General features: G+C 38.5%; 1 protein-coding gene across 2 annotated transcripts; it reads right to left on the minus strand.

Annotated features, from left to right (window-relative positions):
* Positions 1 to 931: 931 nt before the first annotated feature.
* LOC117570861 (fibrillin-1) lies at positions 932 to 12,459 on the minus strand. 2 transcript variants are annotated; one of them, XM_052005327.1, is made up of 10 exons: positions 12,302 to 12,459; positions 11,912 to 12,136; positions 9,090 to 9,296; positions 8,033 to 9,034; positions 7,129 to 7,254; positions 4,418 to 7,069; positions 2,527 to 3,479; positions 1,539 to 1,641; positions 1,335 to 1,477; positions 932 to 1,170 (listed from the first exon to the last, which is right to left on the minus strand). In XM_052005327.1, the coding sequence occupies exons 2-10, from the start codon at positions 11,964 to 11,966 to the stop codon at positions 1,057 to 1,059; spliced, it is 5,355 nt and encodes a 1,784-aa protein (XP_051861287.1). In that variant the 5' UTR covers positions 11,967 to 12,136; positions 12,302 to 12,459; the 3' UTR covers positions 932 to 1,056. The 2 variants fall into 2 exon arrangements, with proteins under 2 accessions (XP_051861287.1, XP_034108633.1); XM_034252742.2 differs by having other exon boundaries at positions 11,912 to 12,459.
* Between the last annotated feature and the right edge of the window lie 498 nt (positions 12,460 to 12,957).

A 12,957-nucleotide genomic window follows, 5' to 3' on the forward strand; every position in this document is an offset into this window, starting at 1 on the left:
TTTCATTTTCGGGGGCGGAAGTGGGCGTGTCAAAAATTTGAAACAAACTTGATCTGCATGCAAACATAACAAGTGCTGTCGAAAAAAATTAAAAGCTCTATCTCTTATAGTCTCTGAGATCCAGTGTTTCATACGGACAGACGGACAGACACACAGACGGACAGACGGACATGGCTAGATCGTCTCGGCTGTTGACGCTGATCAAGAATATATATACTTTATAGGGTCGGAGATGCCTCGTTCTACCTGTTACATACATTTCCTGCCGGCACAAAGTTATAATACCCTTCTACCCTATGGGTAGCGGGTATAAAAACTTGAAACAAATTTTCTTAATTTGCTTGCTAATGGAGGGAGTCATTGCGAAAGTATGCTAAGATCTCTGTCGATGAATGAACTCGAGGAATAAAATGACATAATGCTTAAGAACAATAAGTGCCAACTCTCAAGCTCTTTAAAGGATTGCATTATCCATTTCCATTTTAAGATGTTTCTTAGCAACTTTCTACAGAAATTGTGACAGGTGATGTTCTCTATTCTCATATAATTAACATCATAGTTAGCTAAGGTAGCTTCAAGAAAAATGATTGAAATATGTTCTATAAAAATGTTATTTTATTTTAATTTATACAAATGAATTTACATGCAAGTTACTAAGGGACTAGAGCGCTGTCCATAATTATATTAATAAATATTGGATATAGTTTTCTGTTCTAATAATCCGAATAATATAAATTTTGTTTTCTTAATAAGGTATAATTTTGGTACCAAGGAAGGAGTTTAAAAAGATCAATCATATTAAATTGCGTCTTTTATATACATGTTCTATATATTGATATAAGGTTTATTATAAGTTTTAATTTCACCCTAATCTAATAAATCAGAAAAGCGTTCAATATTATTTCAACATTTGAAGATAAAGGAAAATATATTTTATATAAATAATTATATTTATTTATTTAACAATTATCGATACAAATAAAATATAGAGTTCGTGAGTTTATAAAAAAGTTCGATACAAGTAAATTGAGTTAATGATAATTGACTAACGATTAATTAGTAACTACCATATTGACGCCAGAGCGAGGTGAGCAGACCGCGTTTAGGCTTTGTTAATGCACTTGACTTCGGCCGAACGTTCTTCAGACTGCAGCCCACGGGCAGGTTGACCTGCAAAGCAAAGTGAAACAGATACAGATACATTGACATATACATATACAGCTACAAATATACATCGATGCGTTAAAGCCTTCATTCAATTTCTCGCATTACGGTTTGATGCGTTTTATGAACTTGGGCAGTGGCATTTAATTCAATCGATCGTGACAACTTACAGATTGTTGCGATGTGACTCTGACTGGCTCCTTATCGGGACAAATAACATAGGACTCATGGCCAGCGAAGAGACTGCTGTGTGTTTCCTGCTCCACAGGATAACTGAGCCTTGCATGCGACGTTGTTGAAGAAGCTGAGGCAGCTGTGCGAAAAAGTATCTTTAGTAGATTGATAATTATGCATAATTATTAATATAAACTTACGTTTGACATGGATTATGAAAGTACACTGAAGAGTTCGTCCATCTGTTGTGGTTGCCTCGTATTTCACAGTGTGATCACCAGCACCAAACAACGCACCAGGGAACTGCAATAAAATTAGAATTAAAAGTCATACTTAATTGGTTACTTAAACTGCGGTCTATTATACATATGTAAGTCTTGCTTAAACAATATACTTGTACTATAAGGTCGCAAACTAATTTTTCTCTTTATAAATATAACAAAATTTTCGATCTACCAATTAAAAAGGATTTTTTATCAAGGACAAAGTTAGCAAACCAACAATTCTCTCGTACTTGGATTGTTTTATTATTCTACAAATTGTTAAGTCTCCTAAAACATTCATAATTTCGACAATATTCTTAATTATTCGTACTTTGATAGAGAAAGTGAGAGATTTTATGGTAGTATGATTAATACACTTTATTCTGATCCTTACTCTATTACTTTTTGCATTCTAATTAAGGCTTTAACTTTAACTGACTTTACTAACAAATTCAAAGATTTGTTTGAAAGTTTTCTGGAACAACTGTTTTTCATTAGCCTTCAAGACGATCATGGACTCACATGAGTATCAAAAATGGTATTATTCTTATTAAAGAGGGAAACAGTTTTACTTGAAAGGTATTTTTCCAATTAAAAACAAGAAGTTAGCATACCGAATTATTATATCGCAAAATACTAAAATATACCATATATGTAGATTGATATATTACTACATTCAAAATATACTGTAGAGTATATACTAGATTGTCAGCCAAAACAATTAAGTATTTCTTAAATAATTTCTATAATTTTTATCTGATTGCAAACAAAATTTCAAGAATTATAAATACTATGTATCGTTGTTATTGTATGTACCAAAAATCGTTCTAGACATTCGCGATTAAACAAGAAATTATCTAAAGGCGATTGTGTGTACAAACTTATAATATTTATAACTTAATAATTTACTTCCCCGCATACTTACAGATGACTTGAAGATCTTCAGGAGTTTGCCCTCGAAGCGCGGCTCTTCCCAAAGCACAGAACGCAGATTTTGATGCTCCTTCAAATGCACCTCAAACGAAGGCGGACAGTAGCTGGATGTGGATGAGCCCAGATCAATGCGACTGCTCTCAGGATGACGTATGGAAGGCGCCTCTTCAACCAGACTCTCAGCTGGTCTTGGCAACGTTGCATCCGTTAGCTTGGCGAATTTCTGGTTGAAGTTAAAGTCGGGCAATCTGGCGGGTTGACGTGGTGGCAATGAGAAGGATCTAAAAGTTTGCAAGGAAGCAAAAGGATTCGAATTCAATGTTGCTGGCGATCTTCTAATCGTGATGAGCGTTTGACAGCCAACTGATTGTTGAGACGTCGGATCGGTTGCACGGAAAATGACTTTGTGGACTCCTTCAGGTAAATGTCCTTGCAGTTGCCTAGCCCAAGTCGGAGATGCAGCCACGTAGCGATAATCCGCATTTGTCGCCGGTCGCTGGAGAATAACATGAGCCTTTGTCTGCTGTGGTCCCAGCATGATGACAACATTCTCCGGGCAAGTAATGAACAGCTTGATGTGAGGTTGTGGTAAACGAACAGATTGCTGTGGTCTCGATTGCTGTCTGAACGTTTGTTGTGCTTGCCAAGGAGCAACAATTCTTGTGGAGATGCGACTGTCAAAGAGATTCGAGCCAAAAGGTTTGCACTCCAAGACGCTGCCCAAGCTCCAGCCATTGAAGCAGCTGGTGAACATTCCGGCAACTGGCACAAAGCCCATGTTGCACTGCAGGTTGCAGATGGTGCCGAAAGTGGAGGCGACTCGCGTGCAGTTGGCTGGGACGATGACGCCATTACTGGGGGCAGGTAGTGGAGGACAAACACCAGCTGGTGCTGTCAGCTGTGGAGTTGTGCCTGTTAGCCACACGCCACGAGAGTGATGTGCGGCTGAAAAAATGAGGGGAAGAACGTTAGTCGTGAGTTTAGATAAAACAATTTATTACAGGGCGAATGTGATCGACTGTAAGATACCCTCTACAGGTTTTTAACAAAAACAGTGCGATTAAAATACACCAACTGAATATACCAACAACTACTAAAACATACCAAAGTAAACGTTTGGTATAATGGTATACTAATATATTTAAATTATACTATATTGAGAGAAATTAATTAATTATCTATAAAGTTACTGAAATATACTGAAAACTAGATAAAGCAAGGAAGAAATCTACAGTCGAATGTGCTCAAATATGAGATACCCGTTACAATTTTTTACCAAGACATTGGGGTATATTCATAACTACTGAAATATACAAAAGTTTACTCAAAATACTGTAAAAATACTTAAGCATACCGACATTTATATTTGGTATATTAATATACTATTACTGTTATATGTTATTAAATAAATATATTAAATTAACCAAAATCCCTATTTAGTATTTCTATAAATTACTACTCCAGCCAAAGAAACTATGTTCCTGTAGTTTTCTTTTTTTTTGTTATTCGTTTAAAAAATAACTTTCTTAAGAACTAACCTTTTTATCTGATATGTTGTTATTCTTGTAAAATTACTATAGCTTTCAAATTACGCTTATTATTTGTTATTTTTTCGATTTACAAAAATGTAAAACAAACCTGATCTGTATTCAACAATAACATGTGCTGTCTCCCAAAAATTATACTTTAATCTCATGTAGTCTCTGAGATCTACACGATCTACACGAACAAACAGACAAAGGTCAATCGTTTCAGGTCTTCACGCTGATCTTGAAAATACTTTACGGGATCAGCGATGCTTTCTTCAATTCTTCAATTCAATTCAATTCAATTCTACCATATGAGTGGCAGATAAATTTAGATATAAAGCTTGAAGTACTTACGCACACACTTGTTCTCCTCTCCCTCCCAGTTGCCCGTGATGCCGCAGTTACGGATCTCCGAACCTAAGAGCACATAGCCAGCATTGCAACGCACCTTGCAACGCGTGTTGTAGTACAACTTGCGCTTGTGGCGATACCGATTGCAATGTGCCCTGCCATTGGCTGGTGCCTGGAAGCGCACACATCGATCGCTGTGATCTGGGGCGATAGGAGTAGGTAAATCGGTACTGGGAAATACTCTCGGAGCTGGCAGTGGAGTTGGTCTGTGTTTCGGCAACTGATTCGATGTGAATGATGGGAAAGTTGGAACTGGTCTTGGGGCAGGCAACGGCACTGGCGAAGGCGCTGGTTGTGGCAACAGATCCTCACCCAGCGGGGTTAGAGGCATTGGTCGAGGCTCCGAGAGCGGTATCTGAGCTGGCGGCAAGCTAGGCTTGAGCACCTCGAATGTCTTGTAGCAGCTGCGTTCATCAAATGACAACTTCTTGCCAGCGCCACACGAGCACTTGAAGCTGCCAGGCTCATTCAGACACGACTCCTCGCAGCCGCCATTGTTCACAGCACATTCATCGATGTCCACACAATCCTGGGCATTCTCCGCCAACTTGTAACCCGCGGGACAGGCGCACTTAAACGAACCCTGCGCATTCTCGCAGAGATGCGAGCAGCCGCCGTTGTTCACATGACACTCATCGATGTCCACGCAACTGCCATCGACCCCGATCAACATTCCCTCGCCACACTCGATGGGCGAGCATCCTTGCTCCGACTTCTCAGTACCTGGGGGACAACCGACGAGAGCAGGCCGACAACTGCGTTCATCCTCCTGCAGCAGATATCCCAAGGGGCAGCCACACTCAAAGCTGCCCGGTTTGTTGATGCACTCGTGTGTGCAACCACCTGAGAGTAAGCCAGCACACTCATCCACATCCTGGCAAGTGCCATCAGCCGCAAGTTCATATCCTCGATCACAGGCACACTCATGCGAACCTATAAGATTAATGCAAATGCCGCTGCAATTACCAAAATCGAGCGAACATTCATCAATGTCCAAGCAACCGAAGCCATCGGGAGCCAGCTCAAAACCTGAGTTGCAAGCACAGGCAAAGCCACCTGGTTGATTCAAGCAGAGCTGAGCACAATTCCCATTCTGCTGAAGACACTCATCATGATCGCTACAACTGCGGTCATCCGGGTTTAAGGTGAAACCCAAGGGACAAGCGCACTGAAAGCTGCCCGGTAAATTGATGCAGAAATGCGAGCAGTTGGCATTCGCAAGCGAGCACTCGTCAATGTCCAAGCAAGCGGATGGTGATGAAGCTGCAGATGATGTTGATGTGACAGATGATTCATGAATGCGATTGTCGAAGCCCCAAGCGTAGCCCGGTTCACATAAGCAAGTGTAGGAACCGTTTAAGTTCTCGCATTGCAGCGGCGGCTCACAGCTGTGTGTATTCTGGGCACATTCGTCGATGTCGAAGCAATAGTCGGAGGAGAGTCCTGGCAGCTGAAGCATCTCGTAGCCCGTCGAGCAGTGACATTCATACGCACCTGGTACATTGTGACACAGCTGCTGACAGCCGCCGTTGTTCACCTTACATTCATCCACATCGTTGCAACTCTTGCCATCCTCACTAAGTACATAACCCTTGCTGCAAGCGCAGATGCCATTTTCGGCACTGCGGCAAAGCTGCTCGCAGCCATTGTTGTTCACAGCACAAGGATCGGGAGCCACGCAAGCGTGTCCTTCAGGTTCCTGCAACGACATGCCACGCGGACACAAGCATTGATAGCCACCCGCTGTGTTGAAGCAATCGTGGCTGCATTTGTGTGTGCCCTGAGCACATTCATCGATGTCCTGGCAGCTGAACACTTCACTGGCATATCCAGGCGGACACAGGCAACTGAAAGTGCTGTTGTCCTCGCTGACCAGACAACTTCCTGGTCGACATCTCTCATGTCCCTGTTCGCGACTGCAAACGCTCTCTAGCACCTCGCAACTGTGTGCGTCTTCACCTAGTCTGTAGCCCTCGGGACAGACGCAAACGTAGCCTCCGCTCTCCAGGTTCTCACATTGATGCGCACAACGTGTGCGATTCAGTTGGGGATTGTCGAGAGCCTCGCAGTTGTCCGGGGCGCAGTTGACTTGATCCTCCAGCAAGTGGAAGCCATCGCGACAGCTGCAACGGAAGGATCCAAGCGTGTTCTCGCAGAGTTGTTGGCAAACACGATGGGGAACATGCTCTATGTTGCTGTCGTCCTCCACGACAATGTCGCACTCGTTGATGTCCACACAGACGCTGCCGTCGGGCGAGAGCCCAAAGCCTGGATTGCAAGTTGGTTTGGGAGTTACAGGCACAGTTTCGGGTTCAGCTTCGGGTTTAACATCGAGTTCAACTTCAGGTTCAACTTTGAGTTCAGGTTGAGGCTCCGTCTCAACAGCCTTAACAGGTTCCTCAGGCCCAACTTCAATTTCGTTGTCGTGCTCTTCCTCCTTTGTTTGTTTAACAGCTTCTTCGTCCTCTTCCTTTTCTTCCTCCTCAGCTTCCTCCTTGGTGTTCAAAGCAATCACACAGCGATAGGAACCAGGCGTATTCTCACAGCCATTGACGCACTCGGCGATCACTTCGGGCAGTGCACACTCGTCAATATCTGCGGAAGAATTTAGTGTTTGAAAGCTGTCACAATCAGTTTCAACTTCAACTACTTACCCACACAGGTGTTGCGAGTAGCTGCGTCAATCACGTAGCCCTTCTCGCAGCCGCATTCGTAGCCACCGGGCAAGTTGTTGCAGATCTGTGAACAACCGCCATTCGACTCCTGGCACTCGTCAATATCTGTGATGATGGGAGAGAATGTTGAATTTGTTTAGAATTGATTTTAATAAGGAACAAAGTTTCATTCGAGTGAGCTCGACTGTGACATACCCGCTACCCATTATCAATAAAATCAAAATTCTACAAATATACCAAATTAATATACCGAAAAAATACTAAAGTATATGTGGTATATCAATCAAACAATAAAATCATATTCCTAATATATACCAAATTAATATACTAACAAAATACTGAATAATAACAAAAGCAATAATTGTAATATTGTGATATTACTACATTCAAAATATACCATAGAATACAAATATACCAAATATCTGCCATGGCAGCAAAGACCTGATTGTAGTTGACGTTTTTTACCATACAAAAGTATTTCCTAAATAACTTCGACCATTTTTATTCCTTCTATTTTATATCTTTTTAAAATTTTGTAATACAGTGTCATCTCAAAATAGACTTTAGATTTTAGAAATGTAAACCTTCATTCGAACTGAACTGCCTGCGATCATCCATTTTAAACAGAGCAAAAAGGATCTGAAGATCAGATTTTCTACGACCATTTCAAAATTTCCAAAATCAATAACAAATGATTATTTTCGAAATAATTTAAACATTATACATATATGGTCAGCGGTACAGCTACGTACTTTCAGCCGGTTCTACCTAAACCTTTTATATATGTATATATTCATTCAAAGTTGCTATTAAATCCACACAATTACATAACAACTTCAGAAAGACATCTGACAAATTCATTCCAAATGGTTTTTAAACCTACCATGACAGCTGGAATAATCTTGTGGATCCAGAGTGAAACCCTCATAGCAGCTACACTTGAGACGCGGCTCATTCTCTCCGGGGAACAACACACGCTCGCATTTTTGCGCACAACCACCGCGATCCTCACCGCAATTCTCGTCCAGCAGTCGAGGTGAATAAGGATCCTTTGTGGGTGCAACAACAATGTTGATGTCGGTGACACTCTCAGTCACAATCTTCTTCTCCGTTTGGTTAGTTGCCTCAGCACTGGGCACTAATTCTGGCTCTGCCTTTGGTTCGTCAACGGGCACCACAAATTCGGATTCGTTTTCAGGTTTCAATTCCACTTCGGGATGAGCTGCCGTCTCCTCAACTTGTTCCACGTGTGGATCAACTGCAGTGTGCACTTCATTCTCAATTGGAGTTTGTACTTCATTTTCAACTGGAGTTTGTACTTCAGTCTTAGGTACAGCAACTGTCTCGATCTTCGGCTCTGCAGCAGTTGGCACAGCGGGCACAGTTTCAGGTTGCACTTGTGGCCGCTCCTCCTCCTCCACTTCCTCAACTGGCGGTGGAGGCGGCGGTGGCTTCACGCCCTCCAATGTATCGTACACTGGCTTTGGCGTCTTGGTTTCTTCCTCTACCTCTTCATAATCTTCATAATTATAGTCATCGTCGTTGGCATTATCCCCGTCATCGTCATTTTCGTCGTTATCGTCGGTATATTCCACACGTGGATAACAAGCGGGCAAATCTCCCACCCATTGCTTTGCTCCACAGTACAAAGCATAATTCTGTGTGTTCTCAAACTCGTAGTTCTCATTGCACGCATAATACGCCACAAGGAAAACCTTCTCTCCGCGTCTTTTCCTTTCGTATCTTGCCACAATGCCGTGACTAATTTGTGGCGCCTCCACTTTAGCTTGAATGCAGCTCAAGTCGAGCTGCGGCACCAACTTAGCAGGCACATTTAAATCCTCGGCAATTGCCAGCAATTTCTGTTTGCGTTCCGAATGCGTGCCTTTAAAAAGAAATTGGTTATAAATGCATTCCAATTGTATCTGACTTTTACTCACCCTTCGCTTTGAGGCAGATGGGAGGTTCGCCCTGCCATTCTTCGGTGTCCACGTTGCACAGCAGCTCCTTGGGACCCTTGAGAACATACCCCGAAGCACAGCTGTAGATGGCAGTGTTCACATGATTTGATTCGCTAACAAACAACTCTGCTTGGGCATGATCCACAGGCGGCGGTGTCTGACAATCCTCATAGACGGCATTTGCAACTGTAAAAGAAAAGTTGAACTCCTTAAATAACTTCGGTAGCATATTGAAATACAAGTTGAAAGACTTTCTAATTAAAGCCACTTAATTTATTTTAATTAGCTTCATTATATTTTGAAAAATTGATCTTGAAAGCGTAAAAACAAAGTTAATATCTTTTAGTAATTTTGCAAAAATATATTTACCATAATAAGATGTTCTACTGTCAAATATTTTTTTTTTTTTTACTTTATAGTTTACATTTTTTAAAAGATTTAGTAACATTTGGAAAAAGAAATTTTGAATCTGTATAACAAAATTAATATCTTTTAATAAAATGGAGAAATCAATTTATAAATCTTCTGTAAAATTAAAGCCAGTTAATCTCTTTTTAAAACTTGTAAAAAGCGATTTGGTAAGATATTCCACTGAAACATTTTAATCCAGTTTATATCTTCTAATAATTTTAGTAACATAAGGAAAACGACATCTTAAAAAACAAAGTTAAAGTTAAAACAATTTTTCGACGATGTTTTATTGTAAAATTTGAAGCCAGTTCATCTCTTCAAATCTTTAGTATTACTTGGAGAAATAGATCTGCAATACAAAGTTAATATTTTAAAATAGCATGGACATACACAAATTTATTATGATGTTCTATTACAAAATGAACGATATACTATAGCTAGCTAATTTCTTTAAAAACTTGGAGAAGATGTTGTACAGAAAAATTTGACAATTTATATCTTTTAATAACTTTTGTAACATAAGAAAAAGGACAAATGTTTTTCAATATCTTTGGAAAAGAGATTTACTAAGCCGTTTTACTATAAGATTTGAAACAAGTCTATATCTTTTCAACACATAGTAACATATTAAACAAGAGATCTTGAAACAGTATTAATAAAGTCAGTGGATCCTATTAAAACTTTAGTAACATATCGAAAAAGAGACCTGTTAAACTAGAACCAATGAATCTTATTGAAAGCTTAAGTAACATAAGGAAAAAGAGATCTTGAGATGATTATAAAATTAAAGCCCGTGAATCTTTTTCAAATAATTCGAACAACATGATTGATCCCATATGGAGGGGAAATCCAGTTGTTGAGTCTGCCGCACAGATCATGAAGATATACGCTAAAAATCATTTTCATTGTCGTTACGTTTATTTTTATCTGTTTTGAAAATTTACGAGCACGTTTTATGCTTCTCGTTTGGTAAATGCCGGCCGGTAATTAAGTGGTCTATTTGTAGTAGGATGTGAGGGAAAAACATTGGTTTATATGTAGATGACATAGAGGAAGCAAAGCGGCGATGAATCATCGATCTTTTCGCCATGAATTGTCTGTTCACAAGTATCACAAGTTAACATATATTCTACGCTGGCGACACTGACAATTTGATACACTGACAATTAGTCAACTTCGTAGGCGGCCAGCCGCAAAAATATATTATAATCAGTGAAAACTAAAACAGATAATCCCCAAAAGTATACACAGAGAATACAAATTATGAGAATGAAGAATTTTCGATTTAAAAAATTCTTGAAGCAAAATTTCAATGTTAAAAAGATTTTGAAAGATTACAATCCTAAAAAATTCTTGAAACAGGATTTCAAAATTAAAAAGTTTGTTAAACAATATTACAATCCTAAAAAGTTATAGAAACAAGAATTCAATTTTAAAAAGATTTAAAAACTGAAATTGATATACAAAAAAAATTAAATGTAAATGAAGATGCAGAATATCCATGAATTTTGAAGATGAGGACAAAATTTGGAAACAAAATTTCTAAGACAAAGAAATTTAAAATAACATTTCAACTTCAAAAAATTGTTAAATCAAGATTTCATCGTAAAAATAATTTCAAACTAAATTTCTTTTACAAAAGACAACAAGATTTCGATCGCCTTTTTGAGATTAAAATAATATTGTCAGAAGTTTAAGAATTTGTTTGCTTTTCCCTTAAATTGAGCCATAGTATCGAAAATATCGTTAATAATATAGAAATAAACATCTTCATAGAAGATTTTAATCTTAAAATGTTCCGGAAAAGAGACATGAGACTTCAAATATCGTTTAAAAATTATAAAATCATTTTTTTACATTATTTTAAAAATTTTTATATTCAAAAATTTTAATATGCTATATTTATATCTAAAAATTGCATTCAATATTTTTAATTTAAATGTAAGAATCTGAAAACAATAATTTTTAATCTAGGTAAAGTGAATGTTGACATTAAAACTAAAAAATACAAGTTCAAAGATATCTTTCTTTAATTTCAAAACTTTTCTGTCTGTGATACATATGAAAAATCAGCTACATGACAAGATAAACCCCCACGAGGCAAATGTGTCATGCAACTATCAGTCAGCTTTTTCTTATGGATATGGCTCATCAGATATTAAAGAAAATGGTTTTTATGGCACGTTTTAATGTGTTTTTCGTTTCAGCTTTTCCTCAACTTGAAGTGAGTAATATTATTTGGACAGTGAAATCACATTTGTGGCCAAGTTAAGGCCAATCAGAGGGGGTTGCAAGAAAGCATGAACAAAAACTCATATATCATATATCTAGCATATCTGAATGCAGTTGTATTTCCAGCTGGTTGTCGACTTCCTGTGTCGCCCACTTACCTCCGGAAAATGCAATGCAGCTCAGCACACATAAAATCAAATGTGCTGGCGACATTTTTTTCGGTTGCCTAAAAATATTGTTTATTCCAATCGAAAATATTTCTCTTCACACCTTTGCACGTCGTTGGATTTGGGTTTAGTTTTTTTTTTTTTGTTTTTATAAATAACAAGACATTAATTAATTTTACTTTTCAGCAGAGAGACGAAGAGACGAGCGAGAGAAGGCTGAAAATATAGATGGCGAGGTGAAATAGGCTGGTATAAAAATCCATTAAGATTAAGGCGGCTTTATAAATAGCATGCGCCTGAACACGCACAACACTTATAGTCACATATATATGTATATATGCATATATATTTAAATATTGCTGCTGGAATACGATTTTATACACTTTGGAAAACTGCACATAAATCACAATTCAACTCCAGCAAAACTTAATGAAAAATCTACTTAAAAAGTTTCAAGTATTTGAGCAGGTGAGTTCACAGAAAGGACACGAAATGTGGAGAACTATTTTCTAGGAAAAGCGAAACACACACCGTTCCCGACGACCGCCCAGGCAAGACTAAAGACTGCAGACTGAAGACCGAAGCGAAGGGAATCCAATGTTGTCTCCAAAATTGACAAGTGAGAAAGATACAGTGGAGTGTGCTCGACTACGAGATATCTGGTAACCATTTTTAATAAGAGCATAACAGTGCAGTATTATTTCTAAAATATACCGAATTAATATACCGAAGAAAATACTGGAATATACAAAAAATACTGAAATATATCAAGGGCTATATTTGGTATTTTGATATACCACATATAGCCCTTGAAATATTTCAGTATTTTTTTGGTATTTTGATATACCAAATATAGCCCTTGATATATTTCAGTATTTTTTCGGAATATTAATTTGGAATATACCAAAAAGTGCAAAATATACCAGATTGTCGGCCAAAGCAACTTAGTCCCGTAGTAAGTCAACGTATTTCTTAAAAAAACTTCCACTATTTTTATCTGATCGCAACCAAATTTACAGGAATCAGACTGTAGTTAT

This window comes from Drosophila albomicans, chromosome 3, assembly GCF_009650485.2.
Source record: "Drosophila albomicans strain 15112-1751.03 chromosome 3, ASM965048v2, whole genome shotgun sequence".
Lineage (NCBI taxonomy): Eukaryota > Metazoa > Arthropoda > Insecta > Diptera > Drosophilidae > Drosophila > Drosophila albomicans.

Coding starts and splice junctions, on each gene's coding strand:
- LOC117570861 (XM_052005327.1), bottom strand. CDS start 11,966: ATGTCGCCAGCACATTTGATTTTATGTGTGCTGAGCTGCATTGCATTT. Junction 7,255..8,032: donor AGATTATTCCAGCTGTCATG/GTAGGTTTAAAA, acceptor CCATCATCACAG/ATATTGACGAGTGCCAGGAG. Junction 7,070..7,128: donor TACTCGCAACACCTGTGTGG/GTAAGTAGTTGA, acceptor ATTCTTCCGCAG/ATATTGACGAGTGTGCACTG.